At 36.4% G+C, this 17,685-nt stretch overlaps 1 protein-coding gene across 5 annotated transcripts in view; it reads left to right on the top strand.

Moving 5' to 3' along the window:
• The window catches only part of ASCC3 (activating signal cointegrator 1 complex subunit 3), a 377,366-nt gene that overhangs the window by 4,831 nt on the left and 354,850 nt on the right, over positions 1-17,685 (top strand). For 2 of the 5 annotated variants that reach the window (XM_054490290.2, XM_054490292.2), the window contains exons 2-3: positions 8,422-8,552; positions 12,207-12,357. In XM_054490290.2, the coding sequence (XP_054346265.2) occupies positions 8,463-8,552; positions 12,207-12,357 (241 nt within the window). In that variant the 5' untranslated portion in view covers positions 8,422-8,462. Of the gene's footprint in view, positions 1-8,421; positions 8,568-12,206; positions 12,358-17,685 lie in introns of those variants that run through there. The other 3 variants (XM_063666450.1, XM_063666449.1, XM_063666451.1) reach the window with 2 other exon arrangements.

Raw genomic sequence — 17,685 nt, 5'->3', positions numbered from 1 at the left:
TATCTTTAAGACCTCCTAGTTGAACATCTTTTCCTTTCATCTAGGCCTAAAGATAAGCACTTAATAACCCTTATCATTTAGGCTTCATTGTCCCACTGCCTCTGTGTTACAAAACCTTAACCCTGGTTCACACCAACCTTTGTTCCTATGCCAGATTATTGCCACCTTAAATTGTTTGCAGTATGAGCTGAGCATTCATTGCTACCTGAAAAATATTTCTTCTATTATTGTGGGTGGTAAGTTCAGACTTTTGCCTCTGTGTTAGAAAAAATCCCACCTCATCACCTGTTTGAACAGTCTCAGCATATCTCAAATAAAATTGGAGTCATTTTGGTGGAACTCCCTTTTACCACGTTTTTCTCTCATTCACCCTCTGCTTAACCATGTTATAACCATATGCACTTCCACTCATCCTTCCTTCCGTACTCCTTCATCTATCCAAGTCTCTCTAGACCTATGCTTTCGTTGTCATTCTCGCCTGCATTCTCAGAGACCCTACTCCATCAGTCATAGTCTTTCTCCTGATTGCTCAACTTTTCCTTCTCTCTTTGCTCTCCCCTGATTATGATAAAATCATGATCAACTCTATCCTGTATTTTCAGAAACTCTTAAACCACATTATTTCAGTATTTCCTACTTTTTCTCCTTTTCTTTCTCAGTTTCTTGAAAGAATAGCATGTACCCATTTGTAGGGGTTTTTGTTTTTTTTTTTTTCCCCCTATTTTCTCCCTTTGCATTTATCCTTCAACTCACTGAGATTTACCTTCTACCATTTTTGGAAACAAGGTGTGCTAGTCATCTAGGACCTCAGAGTGGCTGAGTATAGTGGACTGTATCATGTCATTTGAAACTTTCTTTTCTCTTGTCATATCACTCTTTCCATATGACAACTAATTTGTGGATCACTTTCTTAGAACTCTGCTCTTAACTCTCTACTGTCTACTTCCAAGAGGCCTTTAGGGGTGGAGTTCATAAATGGACATTCATGCAGCTTTTGAAATGGAGTACAAAATGTTGTTTATATGTATGTATGTCTGTTTTCTTAGGAAGAGGGTACATGGGCTTATGTATATTTGACTTAAACGAATATTATGTTCATCCATGGTTTTAACTATGATGAAGTGATAACATGAAATTCTGGATTTCCAGCCCAGACCTCTGATAGGAAATCCAAAACCATATGCCCCACTTGATAGCCCATAATTAAAGTTTTCCAAAACAGAATTATCGTTCCTCTTCCTGATGCCCTCTATACATATAGACTCCTCCACTCTTCAACATTTCCTAAGCCAGAAATTTGAGTGTCCTGCTCCTTTCTCCTTCTTTAAATCCTATTCCACATTGATTCTGTCTTCCAAGTATACTGATCTCCTAAATCCATCCTTTTATGCGTTTCCCTGGCTTAATTCTATCCTCTTTGTCTTTCGGTTGGTTTATTGAAATAACTTTCCAACTGGTTTGCCTCTGTCTTGTTTGACCCCACCTTGACAGTTCACCACACGTAAATCTGAGTAATTTTTCTATAACATGTTAGTATTTTTTCAGTGATTCTGATTATCAGAATGAAAAGTGCTTAATTTGAGACATGTTGTTTGGTCTCTGCTTACATTTTTAGGTCTTATTTCATCAGTTTCCAAATGCACATTCTGTAGGGGTTTTAAAAGTAATTAAGTCTGTTATTTTGGCTTTCCCCCTCATAGTTTACCCCTTGTAATAACCTTGTCTAGGTCCTTTAAGTCTCAGCTCAAGCTCAGCTTCCATCTTTATATCTAGTGCCCTCCCACCCCTTTAGATGCTCCTTCCCTGTCTTCCTACAGTTATAGCTGCATAATTATTGCAACTATTTTTCTTTCTTCCCAACCATACTGTAAGCTCATCATTGAGGGCAAGTGCAATCATATTAAAATGTTTTTCTTTTTTTAATCTCTAGAGCCTCATAAAATATCTAATATATATGGTGGGTGATCTATAAATATTTGCTTAGTAAATGAATAACATAAGATTTAAAATTTGTTTTCTCAACTTGACCTTTATACATTTCAAATACAACTTAAAGGGAATCTTTTTCCTGGTACAAAATACAATGAGTTTTTTTTTTTTTTTTTTTTTTTTAAAGACAGAGTCTTGCTCTGTTGCCAGGCTGGAGTGCAATGGTGCAATCTCGGCTCACTGCAACCTCTGCCTCCCGGGTTCAAGTGATTCTCCTGCCTCAGCCTCCTTAGTAGCTGGGACTACAGGCACGTACCACCACGCCCAACTAATTTCTGTATTTTTAGTAGAGATGGGGTTTCACCATGTTGGCCAGGATGGCCTCGATCTCTTGACCTCATGATCCTCCTGCCTCGGCCTCCCAAAGTGCTGGGATTACAGGCGAGAGCCACCACACCCAGCCTAAAATACAATGAGTTTTGAGGAACTATAAACTTTATTAACATCCAGTGCCTAGCCCAGATCCTAGTAGATAGGAGAAACTCAAATATTTGTGTATAAATGATTTATAGGTAACAATGAGCTAATGAGCTGTTACATTTTTAGTGTTGGTCATTCAACCTGGGGAAGAAAACACATCAACTCACAGCTCATAAGATTCCTTCCTTCATATTAACTTTAGATAACCTGATGACATTGTGCCTAGGCGATGATCTTTTTGTGATTAATTTCCCAGGTGTTCTTTGAGCGTCTTGTATTTGGATGTCTAGGCCTCTAGCAAGGCTGGGGAAGTTTTCTTAGATTATTCCCCAAATATGTTTTCCAAACTTTTAGATTTCTCTTCTTCCTCAGGAATGCTGATTATTCTTAGGTTTGGTAATTTAATGTAATCCCAGACCTCTTGGGGGCTTTGTTCATATTTTCTTATTCTTTTTTATTTGCCTTTGTTGGATTGGGTTAATTAGAAAACCTTGTCTTTGAGCTCTGAAGATCTGCTTGTTCAATTCTATTGCTGAGACTTTCCAGAGGATTTTGCATTTCTATAAATGTGTCCATTGTTTCCTGAAGTTTCGTTTCTTATTTATGTTGTCTGTGTCACTGAAGATTTCTCCCTTCATTTCTTATTTTATTTATTTATTTTTTTTAATTTCCGTAAATTGGGCTTTGCCTTTCTCTGGTGCCTCCTTGATTAGCTTAATAACTGGCCTTCTGAATTCTTTTTCAGGTAAATCAGGGATTTCTTCTTGGTTTGGATCCATTGTTGGTGAGCTAGTGTGATTTTTTTGGGGGGTGTTAAAGAACCATGTTTTGTCATATTACCCGTGTTAGTTTTCTGGTTCTTCTCATTTGGGTAGGGTCTGTCAGAGGGAAGGTCTAGGACTCAAGGCTGTTGTTCAGATTATTTTGTCCCACGGGGTGTTCTCTTGATGATATTCTCCCCCTTTTCCTAGGGATGTGGCTTCCTGAGAGCCAAGCTGTAGTGATTGTTATCTCTCTTCTGGATCTAGCCACTCAGCAGGTCTACCAGGCTTTGGGCTGGTACTGGGGGTTGTCTACACAGAGTCCTGTGATGTGAACCATCTGTGGGTCTCTCAGTCATGGACACCAGCACAGTATTTGGGGTATATCCTGGGTCCTGCAGGAGCAATCTGCTTCCTTCAGAAGGTCTGTGGGTTCTCTAGGCTTTCCTGATTTATTCCTGCCGTCATTCTGGAGCAAGAGTTTACAATGCAAGACTCCACAAGCTGCTCTGTCAGAGTGGGAGCTGCAGTCTAGTCCTGCCTCCCGTCTGCCATGATCCCCCCGCCTTTTTTTTTTTTTCTACTCAGGTCTCGGGGAGCTTTAAAGTTTTCAGTTACTGTGGTTTGTAACAATGTGACCTCATTACTGAATCCTAATATTAGATCTCTTCTTAGAGGTTGAGTGTATTATCTTGTTAGGATTTGCTAGGTTTGTGAGTTAGAATAAAAATGAAATCTTGCTTTCTACTTTTTAAAAAAGAAAGGCAGAGAGGATTCAGGACATTACCGTGATGTATATAAAAATGGTGAAAGTAGTGATCCCAAGTACCCCATTAATTTGTAAGACCATGCCAGAGGCACAGTATTAATACATCATGTTTCTTGTTCTGATGCTGCATTTTGAAAGCACTAACTTGTGTGGTAAAAGATAGGTTCTAGGTTCTGAGGCAGAGTATGTTTAGTATACTATCAGGGCCTTTCTTTAAAGACTTGACTAAATTTAGTCATCTTGAATACATTTTTGCAGTGTCTCAGTGTGGGTAGAAAATAAAAACCCCAATGCTTTGGCATCCATTGTATACCTTACTTCCTCTCTATGGATGACATGTACAGTGTACATACATACTGTGTAGTGTGTACAATTCTTGGGAGAATTGAGAAAAAGTCAAGTCACTTTCAATAAGAGAGTTGTATTCTCTTACAGACCCCCGTTGAGAAAGGCTGGTAGGAGCCAGGCTATGCACTGAATTCAGGCCATGGATTTCTGCCACCCAGGCTGACTGCAGTGGCACGATCATGGCTTACTGCAGCCTTGACCTTCCGGGCTCAAGGAATTCTCCCACCTCAGCCTCCTGAGTAGCTGGGACTACTCAGGCGCATGCCACTTGCCTGGCTTTTTAAAATTTTTTTGTAGAGTTGGGGGTCTCACTGTTTTGCCCAGGCTGGTCTCAAACTCCTGGCCTCAAGTGATCCACCTGGCTTGGCCCCAAAGTGCTGGGATTACAGGTGTGAACTACTGTGCCTGGCCCCCAGTCCAAGGATTTCTTAATAGATGAATTTCTTCCTTGGCCATTATTGGCTTGAGACAAAATTAAGCAGTGATTTAAGAATAAAAGACATTGGCTAGGCACGGTGGCTCACACCTGTAATCCCAGCACTTTAGGAGGCCGAGGCGGGCGGATCACGAGGTCAGGAGTTTGAAGCCAGGCTGACCAACATGGGGAAGCCCCATCTCTGCTAAAAATACCAAAATTAGCCGGGCGTGGTGGTGCGTACCTGTAATCCCAGCTACTCGGGAGGCTGAGGCAGGAGAGTCACTTGAATCTGGGAGGTGGAGGTTGCAGTGAGCCGAGATCACGCCACCGCACTCCAGCCTTGGCGTAAAGTGAGACTCCGTCTCAAAAGAAAAAAAAAAAGAATAAAAGACATGATCTCTAAGACAGTGGTTCTCAACTATGATCCTTGACCTGCTGCATCATCTGCAAAGTTGTTGGAAATGTAAATTCTCAAACCTCATCTCAGTGCCATCTGATCTGCTGAATTGGAATATTGGGGTGAAGAGAGTAAGGTGGTAGGGCTCAGCCAGTTTGTTTTTCAAGAAGCCCTCCAGGTAGTTTCAATATATAATAAAGTTTGAGAATCTCTGCTCTGTACTGTCCACTGACTCTTGCTTTCATTTTTTTCTTCCGAATGCTCCAGGAAGTGTGTTATCTAGTGTTAGAAAAATCCAGATGTGATTCCCTGAATCATCTTATTTCCATGCTCTCCTGAATTCACCCCCAACAGGTAGTTGAAATCTGAAGTCAGCTAACTTAGAAGTTTATTTGTAAGTTGGATCATTTGACCTCTCTGTTTAAAATTCTCCAATGTGATGTAGAGATTCCAACTGTTTTTTCCCCAGCTGTCCTCATACCAGTTCTTTACTGATTTGCAGTGCAATCATGTGTTTTTAATACCTCATTTTTTTGTTTTTGATTTGTAATCTTAACTATTTTGCTCAAAGAATGTGACCTCTATCAGGGATCAGTAGACAGATTTGGTCACCCTGAGCCCCAGAATGGGTTTTACACTTCTAAAGTGTCATTTTTAAAAAAGGAATGAATATATGGCAGAGACTGCACTTGCCAAACCTAATTTTTTTTTTTTTTGAGACAGACTCTCACTCTGTCACCCTGGCTGGAGTGCAGTGGCGCCATCTTGGCTCACTGCTACCTCTGCCTCCCGGGTTCAAGCGATTCTCATGTGTCAGCCTCCTGAGTAGCTGGGATTACAGGCGCCTGCCACCATGCCTGACTAATTTTTGTATTTTTGTAGAGATGAGGGTTTGCCATGTTGGCCGGGTTGGTCTCAAACTCCTGATCTCAGCTGATCTGCCCGCCTTGGCCTCCCAAAGTGGGGGGATTAGGCGTGAGCCACCACACCCAGCCTAAACCTAAATTTTTTACTACTCTCTTTTTGCATAAAAGTTTACTAACTTCTGACTTATATGACACTTATTCTTTGTAATTTGTTGAGACTTGCTTTATGGCCAAGTATACATAGATGATTTTTGAAACTGTTCAAGTGTACTTCAGAAGAATATGCATTTTTAAAAATCAAGTTCAGGTTTCTATATTTGTTCATTAAATCAGACTTAGTAATTGTACTCTTCAGGTTCTCTATATCTTTATTGATTTTTTATTTTGGAGGGAAGATTGGCTTGACCTGACAATAACTGACGTCTTTAAACTTTTACTTTGATGTTAGACTTGTCACTTTCTCCTTGAGGTCTATTTGTTTTATTTTGAGACTATCCTAGCAGTGCATACAAATTCAGAACTTTTAAGTCTTCTCAGTGAGCTTTATCTTATATTATTATGTAGAGAGGTTTTTTTTAATCCCTCCCTAATACCTTTTATTTTGAAGCCAATTTTGTCTGATCTGATGTTTTTGATAGAGCCACCAGCTACGTTTGGTTATTTGCAGGAAGATCTTATCCTGTCCTTTCAGCCTTTCCTTTCCTATGTTTTCGGTGTAGCACTAGTGTTTTACTTCTTTGTTATTTTGCAGTTCATCCTGTCAATCTTTTGAGAGGTAAGTTTAATTTGTATTTATTATGATTATTGATATAGTTCAATTTGTTTTTATTTATCCTGCTTTATCTATACTTAGTCTGTGACAGCATGCATGGGTTATTTCTTCAAGTCTTTTCCAGGTTATCACTTTTATTTTTAGCTGTTGCTTAACCCATCTGTTGATTGTTTTTAAATTTAACAAGTATATATTTTTATTTCTAAAAGTTGTATTTTCAAATCATCCTACTTGTATTCTATTATTCATTATTAAAAAATTCTATTATAGTTGTTATAGATAGATATTTTATATCTGATTATTCTAATATATAGGTCATAGATTTTTCCAAGTATTACCCTTTTTGATAACTTTAGGAATACAGTAATCAAGAGGAACAGCAGGAGGAGAGAATAGTCTGAGACATTCTGTATGTCTTCCCTTTCCTAGTTCTTTCCTTCCCACATTGGACATTTTGGTGTAGATAATTCTTAATTGTTGGGGGGCTGTCCTCTGCATTGTATGTTTAGTAGCATCATTGGCTTCTATCCAGTAGAAACCAGTAGTCCCCTTCCACCTCCCTGATAGTTGTGACACCCAAAATATCTAAAATATTGCCAGATATCCCATGTGGGGCAAAATCATTCCTAGCTGGGATGTTTTAAAGACTTACATAGCTTATGTGACATTCTTCAGGGAGCCGTGCCTTATAAATCTGTAGATAGTAGTTGTGTTGTAATAAGCAATCTTAAACTAGTACAGTCCTCCAAGAGTCTTTTGTAGATCAGGGCTCTCCTAATAGTAAATATTATTAATCTTTTTGCCTGGAAATTGTTTAGTCATCAGCCTATTAAGGAGGAGATTAGACCAGGCCATCTGAATTGTCTCTTTCCCTGTATGTTCTTCCCCCTCATCAGCTGTTTTCTTTTCTGGCCTATTGTCTAGTCTATTACCATTTTTGCCTTTTCTTCATTTATCTTCCATTTATTCATTAACAGATAATTATTGAGTACCAAAAATATTCTGGTTCTGTTGTCTGTTTGCTGGGGAGATTAGTAAAATAGAGGTCTTTCTGTCATGAAGCTTACTTTTTGTGGGGTGAAACAACACATACATTAGTAAATAAACAAGAAAGTGTCAAATATTACTTAGTGCTATAAAGAGAATTAAAATTTTGGGCTTTGATAGACAGTGACTGCGTCGCCTGTTTTAGATGGGGTGGTCAGGAAAGGCTGCATCTTAGGAGGCATCTTTTAAGCCAAGAGTTCAGTGTGAAGCCAGCTATACGAACATCAAGGGAAACCATTCCAAGCAGAGGAAACCACTGGAAAGTGGTGTGATTTGAAATCAGTGAGCATAAGACAAAATTAGGGAAAAAGATGAACAAGTGGTTTCATCTCTTTCAATATTATTGGCAGTAGTAATATAGTATTTGATGCCTGTACTTGGGAATCTACAGAACCCAATTTTGAGGAAATGTTTGTTTCTTTTTCCTTTCTCCAACCATAGCTAATGCTTTTTAAAAACAAACAAACAAAAAACTTCATGGACAGAAAATACATCAGGAGAATTTTTCAACATTGATAACAATCGCTTTTTAACCAATTTTTTTTCTTTTTTCTCTTGTAGAGGCTAATTTGTTGAGTTTGATTATCTCTGCCACCTCTTCCGAACAGATAAATATCATCTTGTTTCGTTTCAGTTTCAGGTTTCTTGTTGTATGGATCACTGATTGAATAATAGATGGCTTTACCTCGTCTCACAGGAGCCTTGCGTTCCTTTTCAAATGTCACCAAGCAAGATAATTATAATGAAGAAGTGGCTGACTTAAAGGTAGATTTGTTAAAGGTAGAAATGTTGAACATTATTATAAACATAGACTATAGACAACTATTTGACATTCTTTTTCTCCATTCTATGTGGTTAACATGGAAGTTTTATCTTGTTTGGTGTGAGGCAAAGATGGAGAATGTGTATGCTGCTGTTTACTATGGGAATACTTACGTTTGGCATCTAAACGTAACCCTGATTGTCAAGGGTAATAATCAGAACTATGATAATTGAATCCTTTGTTAAGTTTTCTTTTGTTCAGCTCCCTACTACAGTTACGTTTGTAACTTAATTCTGTAATTTACCTCTGGATTATCTGAGTAAGTTTTTAGGTCTCTGGTAAAATTCTTATCAAATGAACAAAAGCAGTGTCTGTACCTTATGAGAAATACGAATATTAATCTCTTGAACTCAGAAGCTGATCTCATAATTGATTTGTCATTATAATTGGTAAGAAAGGCATTTAAGACTTAAGAAACATTGTTATTTTAAAAGCTACTTTATGACTAAAACTTCAGAAATACATTTTAATAAGAAACAAAAATTAAATGTACATGGACTGCTTTGACATTTATAGTAAAGACTGACCCCTGCTTTAGTAATTATGGTATGGAAAAGTTTCCTTATATGAGTTAATATTATAATAAATAATGCTAATGTTACCTTTCCTACAAATATAGGTAAATCTCACTAGGTCAAAAATGGGCAATTATCACTTTGGAAGATCATTTTTGTTTTATCGAAGGAACTTCTTCAGTGTCTTTCCTGTATAGGTTCAATGACTACATTTTCTGAATCGCAAATTAGGGCATGAGGTTTGGCAAGTAATTTCTTCTGATGGATAAACTTATATAAGTCTTATAAAGGTATAAAATAAATTACATATGTAGTTACAAGTTTTAATATTATGGAAAAATTAAAAGCATATGATATCAAGACTTCCAGAAAATTCTAGACATGTACTTATAAGATATTTAAAGGAAAGATTCTTAGGAATGTCTCTGAATGTGGTATATTAGTTTGCACAGAATAACAAAATACCACAGATTAGGTGGCTTAAACAACAAAGATTTATTTTCTCATAGTTCTGTAGCTAGAAGTCCAAGATCAAGGTGTTGGCAGGCTTGGTTTCTTCCGAGGCTTCTCTGTGTGGCTTGCAGGTAAGGCAGCCTTCCTGCTGTGTCCTCACATGATTTGTGTTCTGTACAAGCACATCCCTGGTGTCTCTTTGTGTGTCTAAATTTTGTTACAAGATCCATCAGATAATTAAGTCCCACCCTAATGGCTTTGTTTTAACTTAATCACCCCCTTTAAGGCCCGATTTTCAAAGATAGTCACATTCTGAGGTACTGAAGGTTAGGGAATCCACATATGAATTTTGAGGGTATATATGCAGCCAATAACATATGGATTCTGATCAATTAGTAGATGTGATGATTTCACTACTATGATGAATGAATGAACTTTTAATCTTTAAATTACTGTAGTTTCTTCCTGAATGTGATTTTGAAGTACATAAATCTTCTGTTTCACAAGGCACAAGAAACAAAAGAGTAAAAGCTGTAGCCATTCATGCTATTTGAATGTATTTTGGACATCTTTGAAATTATTTATCTCTAGGGCCAGGCGCTGTGGCTCACGCCTGTAATTCCAGCACTTTGGAAGGCCTAGGCGGGTGGATCACTTGAGGTCATGACTTCGTGACCAGCCTGGCCAACATGGTGAAACCCCATCTCTACTAAAAATATAAAAATTAGCCACGCATGGTGGTGGGCGCCTGTAATCCCAGCTACTCGGGAGGCTGAGGCAGGAGAATTGCTTGAACCTGGAAGACAGAGGTTTCAGTGAGCTGAGATTGTGCCACTCGACTCCAGCCTGGGCGACAGAGCGAGACTCCATCTCAAAAATAAATAAATAAATGAAATTATTTATCTCTAGGTTGCTGAAACTTGCAAAAAATATAATAACAGGTTTCATATAAATGTCACCGGGAAAGGGCAAATGTTTTAGCTTAGCCATAATGTTGTGAATTTTATAGGCCTGAAGCTCTATCAATTGAACATATGAAGAAATGAACCACGTAATATAGTATATGAAGTAACTGGCCCTTTTTTTTGAAAAACAACATTCACTTTAATTGCTGACTCATTTTAATCTATTGTAGAGTGATAACATTGTTTCCTAGCAGATTAGAATTTTATTGCTAAAAGTCCTTATGCAGTTTTATAACTAATAGTTTCACCCAGATTGATACCGGGAAGAAGAGTTTTGTAACAGATTTTTGATCGATTTTTTTTTCCTCTAATGATTCAAAATTTGGTTAGATACAAAACAGTTAATCTTCTTTTCAACAGTAGCTGTTTTACATTGTTCACAGCAGTTAAAACAAGAGTATATTAATATTGCTGTCTTAAACCTGAATTATTTCCTCTCTTCACCTCCCCAAGGCCCTTTGCAAGTTATTCTGTATTAGAGATATAACAGAAGATTTTAAAATTTGAAAGTGTGTAAGGACTACAAGCTTATCCCATCTTATTAATTCCTATAAACTTTGAAACATTTTTTTCTTCCCTGCGGAAGGAAAGTGGTATATATGATGAGCTTCATTTTGATATAACTTTTTATATCAGAAGCTGTTCAACATATACAAAAGTAAAGAGACAAATAAGATAAACCTTAATGTGCTTATGACTCCATTGTAACAACTTAGTTCATTTTATGGCCAATCTTATTTCATCTCTACCTTTGCCCATTCTCCTCCCCCTAAACTCAGATTGACTAGTCACATTTGAAATTAAAAAATGGAGGCAGGGAAGTAATGGTGAATTATGTATTTTCATCATTCTAACCAATAGTAAAATTACTGCTTTCTACCTGACCCACTACTTTTTCATTTGGTTTGAAAGCTTCATGAGTTTTCTCTATGGATCAAAGCCAGAGGTCTGAAATAAAATTTTTATTGTGTTCTGTGGTCAGTTCTTGAGAGTGGAAAGATTTGTAGTCTCAAATATACAAAAGCCTCAGAAGAACCCAAACCTGCCAACACCTTGATCTTGAACATGTAGCTCCAGAACTGTGAGAAAATAAATTTCTCTGGTTTAAGCCACCTAATAGAAGAGTGTATAGAAAAGAATCTTCCAAATACCTCACCTGGTCTAGGGTTGTGGTTAAGAAAGTAATGCTGACTTGAATATATTTGAACCTATCATGGGAGTCTAATTTTCTATAAATGCATTTCATTAAAAAGCATGACATAAAGCTCTTATTTATATACACTATAGTCTAAGCTATATTAAAAACAAACAGTTAGAAAAATGGCAAGATGTGTGATGTTATCGGTAACAATAATAATATTGTTATTATCTGGATGTTGAACTTTTTACTTTGCTGTATGAAATGATTTTATGAGTATGCAGTGTCATTAAAACTGTTAAAAGAAGCTTTTATTAAACATATCTTTTAAACAAATGAGAATCTATGAACACCCATTTAAGTAAAATTGTTTTGTGAGTAGTCAGTTTGGATGTGAATAGATACAACTTTGAATTCTTGTGGGTAGTACCAAGTTGTATAATGTAATGCAAAATATGTGTCATCAGTGTTGGAGTTGAGAAGAACTTTAAGCAGTATTTTTCTACATAGTGATCTCTATTTCAGATAAAGCGATCTAAACTTCATGAACAAGTTTTAGATTTGGGCCTGACATGGAAGAAGATAATAAAATTTTTGAATGAAAAACTGGAGAAGAGTAAAATGCAAAGTATAAATGAAGACTTAAAAGATATATTACATGCTGCAAAACAGATAGGTATAGTTTTCTTTTTTTCTTTTTTTTTTTAAAGAGAACCAGTAAGGTTCAAAAACAGAGTCCTTGTAAACAACATACTACATAAAGGAAAGCTAAAATTTCCTGGCGTAAGTATTCGTAATTATGAAAGACAGTCCTGGCCAGGCGCGGTGGCTCATGTGTGTAACCCCAGCACCTTGGGAGGTCGAGGCAGGCAGATCGCTTGAGTCCAGGAGTTCGAGACCACCCTGGGCAACATGGCAAAACCCTGTCTCTACTAAAAATACAAATAAAATAAACTAGCTAGGTGTGGTGGTGCACACTTGTAGTCCCAGCTACTCTGGAGGCTGATGTGGGAAAATTACCTGAGCCTGGGAGGTTGAGGCTGTGGTGAGCCAAGATCACGCCACTGCACTTCAGTCTGGGCAACTCGAGTGAGACCCTGTCTTGAACAGAAAAAAAAAGACAGTCCTTATCTATCAACGAGCTTCGGATAGAGAGTGACAGGCTGGGGATAGGCAGAAGTAAATTAGTAATTATAGTACTATCTAGCATGAAGGATTTGTAGGAATTCAGTGTTTGAAAACCACTGTCTTGATTAAAATAAGGATAAAGTAAATTAAAATTTTAATGTAGCTCTAAGGAAGCTTAAAAGCCATGTAGCTCAGTTGCTTATTATAGATGTCCACCTAGTACACAGTGAATAACAGCACTTAAACTATACTTTGACTGCTTCACTTCCCTTCCCACACTAATATTCTTATCAATTGATTATATTTGAAGGAAAATGTAATTTGAAATTATAATATTGTATACTAACTCAGGTTACTTTCCCAAGGTTAAAAATCAAACTAAAACAAATGACTGGTAAAACCCGTGTGTTTGTACATTGAAATTCATCATATTCCAAATTCTGATAACTAAAAAGCATAATTAACACTACTATAGTTCTAGATTTTCCAAACTTGGCAGGTTTGCAACTATAAAATGTCCATATTCCTATTCTGGTCTTACATGATTTGGCCTTCCCCTCCCTCTGACCTCACTTCATTCTTGCCTTCATTACTGTGTCAAACACATGTCTGTCTTCAACTTCCTCAAGCCTACCAAGCTAGTACCTGATTTGGGTCTTCGCACATGCTGCTCTCTGTGTTGGGAATGCTCTGTTCTAATCTTAATGATGGTAGATCCCTTTTTGTCATTTTAAACTCAGCTAAAAAATTACTTCCTTAATGAGGTCTTCATGCCAGTAAGTTGTTACCCAATCACTCTTTATCTTATAATCATTCATAACATTTTCTCCATAACATGTATTATTGTCTGACATTTTACTTGTTTATTATCACTCTGATAAAAGTTTCCTGAGAATAGGATCTTATTCTTGTTAAACTCTCCATCCCCAGTGCTTATACTAGAACCCAGGATATTTTAGGGTCTTAATAAAAATTCATTTGTTAAATAAATGAAAAAACTGTTCTCAGGTGATTCCTTGGTAGACAGAGAATTTGGATCCTTACCTTACCATATGCTTGCTGGTTGGCAATTTTATTCCATATACCAGCTCTGGATTGTGTTTCTGTTACATCTCATAGACTTGAAAACTTTTTATGGTCATCAAATCTATAAATTTTTTGTTTCTAATATGTTAACTTTTAAAAATATGTCATTTAACTATTGTTGGTCTGTAACCCAGTATGATATTTAATTGAATGTCCTCATTGTTTTTTTAAGTTGTGAAAGTATAAAATGTCTCATGTTTCTATAGTTAGATCTTCAGAAGTTGAAGGACATTAGTAAAAATTGAGTTTGCTTAAGCCTAGGGGCAATATAGCACACTTTGATGAGGTTTGTAATGGCATTTGGCATAGAATTAGACTTTATATTTTAAGAATACAGAGACAGGTTGTTTGAAAAATAGTGGCAAAAATACAGTCTTCCACATCATCTTGACTAGAATCTTAACCCTCCTGGTCTTCATCATGTCTTCATTTGTAAGATGTTGAGGCATCCAGAATCTGACTAAAGTACTTTTCAAAAACTATACAGAGTGTCCTTCCTCTTCTTTAGTTCTATTATAAAAATGCCTCAGAATATTGAGCAAAAATGTAATGACATATTGAGCTTATTCAATACCATGACTAAGTTATTTCTTTACATAAATGATGTGGAATTTAAGATTTAAGAAAAGAAGACTCTTTAGATTGCTTTCTCCAGCTATCTCTGGCCACAAGTCAAAAAAGATTGTTTTAAATACGAGTCATTAAATATAATTCTGGGGATTGTACCTGTGGTGAAGTAAATATCTGATTCATACTTAGGGACTGATCACCTGGCCTGTGTGTTTAAGGGATTATTTTGAGATTAATGTCTCAAAAGAATATTTCTCAGACAAATAAAATCTTAAGTTGGATGTAGGCAAATTCTAAATCTGTTATACCCATTTTTAAATGCTGTGCTTAAGTTGAATAACTATTAGCTTTAGTGAAACTTAAGTTGAATAGTAGTCAGCTGTCCCTTCTGGATGAAAATGCTGATACTGGAAATGTAATTAAAGCTACCAGCTTTGAAAGGATTAGCCTCATGTGGAAAATGTCCCTGTCATTTCTCTTATATTTATCTTCTAGCGTAGATGATTTTGGTATAATTGTATTAAAAAGGTTAAGCCAGAGAATAAAGAAAAAAATATTTCACTTGAGTATAATATTATGAGACACTTAAGGCTATGCGTATTTGTTTAATCTGGACAATTGACATTAAGCTGGAGGAAATACCAGAGGACATCTTGTCTAATGCCTTCATTTTGTATGTGAAGAAACAGGGCCCATTAAAGTGAATCCTGTGGTTTGTATGTGTTGAAAGTAGGCCTAGATTTAAATTCTGAAATAGAAATATGATAGAAATCCTAGATTTTTACCTTTCCTTTCCTTGTAGTTAGAGGTCATATCCTAGTAAGTCTACTTTTCAGCTGTTCTTAAATTTACTCTATATTTACCATTGCCCCATTTCAGCCTTTTACCACCTCATGTCTGAACTACTTCAGTAGTCGTTTGCTTTAGCCTTCGTTTCTCATCCACCTTCTTCACTGTCACTGGACTGATCTTTGTCAAAGGCAAAGCTCATTTTTATTCCCAGCTTACCTTTTAGATCGGATTCTTTAGAATGATACATAAAACTCCTTTATGAGTTGACACGATTTACTTTTTTATCTCTTTGCCATTGAATCACATGCAACCTTTATGCCAACATATGTAGTGTTTACTGTCTGAATTTCCTGAACAGTGCATACTGCTTTTCCTCTCTCTTTTATGTGTTAAAATAACTTTCCCCATTGTGTTCTGTTATACATACTTTTTTAGAGTACTTGTTGTTTCATAATTATTTTCCTGTCTTCTTGCTTCACAGTAGTGAAGTCTCTGATAGACTGTGAATGCTTTAATGAAACAGGTATTACAGGAATCACAGCATCTTTCTACTCCATTGCCTAATATGCTGCAAGGGATCCAGTAGATGTTCAATAAACAAATGAAGTATTGAGAATCCAACTCAAAGTTCTCTGTGGTCTTCACTACCTGTAATGCTGACGATGTCTTACAAGTGGCAGTTTCTCTCTTTTTTGTTATTTTTAAGTATTCCTCCTCTCACCCCCAACCCCACAGTTTACATGTGGTATATTCCCATACCTTTTTACAATTTGATTCTTCCCTTAAGATTATTTTAATAATAAAATTTAGTTTTATGGAGAAAATATATAAATTATTTTAAAATAGTATTCTTGGTCCTTAATCTTAGTGTATTCAAATACTCATTGTAGGCATAGCTGTCTCCTTCATGAATGTTGAAGGATACAGTCTATATTCTGTTGGCAATGAAACTTTGTCAGTATATTTTATGTGCTCTAGGTATAAACTTTTTAAAATAAAGAAGTCAAGATTGAGACTAGTAATCAATAAAATGCATCATGTATTAGGCATGTATCTGTTACTTAAGAATTTAAATTATTTCATGAGGCTAATAAGATTTGCACAGTGCAGACAGAAACTAAGATGGGGGCCAAGAGTAGTGGACAAGTGGGTAGAAAGACCCTACCATTCCCTAATCAGCTCTCTAACTGTCAAACTGAATATCTCTTCAAGAGCCAGAATAGAATGTTTGAAGTTGTCCCAGAGTGTATTGATCTAATGATTTTACTATAGTATGGATGCAAATGAAGACTCAGCCAGAAATGAATAAGTTTCTTTCACTATTCAACTTGTCATACAAAGACCTGTTTGTTTTGCTTTTTCTAATTTATAAGCCCTGATTTATATGAGTTTTGTCTTTTTTATGCATCTTACCTTTAATAACTTCATCTTTAAGAAAAGTATGAATCAAAAGGTAGATTGGACAGGAGTGGCTTACAAAGTATGGTTTAAGGCATTTGTAAATCCATTGTAGTTTGTGAGTTATCAAGGAAGTGAAATTTTGCTGTTAAAAAATGAGGAATCAAAATCTGGGTGGAAAGCCATTTATAAAGCAATGACTGGAATAGGAAGTATAAAAAGATAGTAGCAGAATCTGGCAATTTTGTATGTGGACATAATGGTAGATATTTAGAATTATAAAGGCCTGTTAAAGGAATATAGCAGTATTTGTGACAGTTATTTTGAAAATTGCAGATTGCAAAAGAGTTTAAAGAGTTTTACTTCCCACAAAGTGGCAGACAGGGTAATGTGGAACAACCCTCTACAGAGAATACCTAGAAAAACTGCAAAATACAAAATTTGTTTGACTATATCAGAGAAGTTATCAAAGCAGTGAAGACTTTTGGGGCCAAGATGTGGAAGCAGAAACTAACCTGGAAAATGTGATCCTGGCATTTGGGCTACTTTTTCCTGGAAGTGAATTGTCCATTCCAGAAGAGGAGGCTGGATGGAAAAGAGGAGGATGAGAAGATGAGCAGAGCTTCTGACAGATTCAGAGGACTAAGATGACAAAAATGACTAAAATGGACAAAAGAAGAAACAGAAAATCTGAATATTTAACTATTAAAGGAATTTAATCTGTAATTAAAAACCTTAAGTACAAAGAAATCTATATGCTATGATGGCTTTAATGGAGAATGTCATAATGTCATTTAAAAAGGTATGAGAGCACTATTGTAGATTAAAAGAGGTTAAAGGCATATAATAATCAAAATGTAATGTATGATCCTTGATTGACTCTTGAATCAGAAAAAAATTACATATTTTTGGGGCCATTGGAGAAATCTGAATATGGGCTGGACGTCATTAGGTAATATTAGATCTCAGGTGTGATAATGTTGTGGCTATGTAAGAGGATATCCTAAATCTCAGGAGAAGCATACCGCAG

This window comes from Pongo pygmaeus, chromosome 5 (genome assembly GCF_028885625.2).
Source record: "Pongo pygmaeus isolate AG05252 chromosome 5, NHGRI_mPonPyg2-v2.0_pri, whole genome shotgun sequence".
NCBI lineage: Eukaryota > Metazoa > Chordata > Mammalia > Primates > Hominidae > Pongo > Pongo pygmaeus.
The sequence above is the reverse complement of the archived record's forward strand: the minus strand, read 5'-3'. Positions and strand labels throughout refer to the sequence as shown.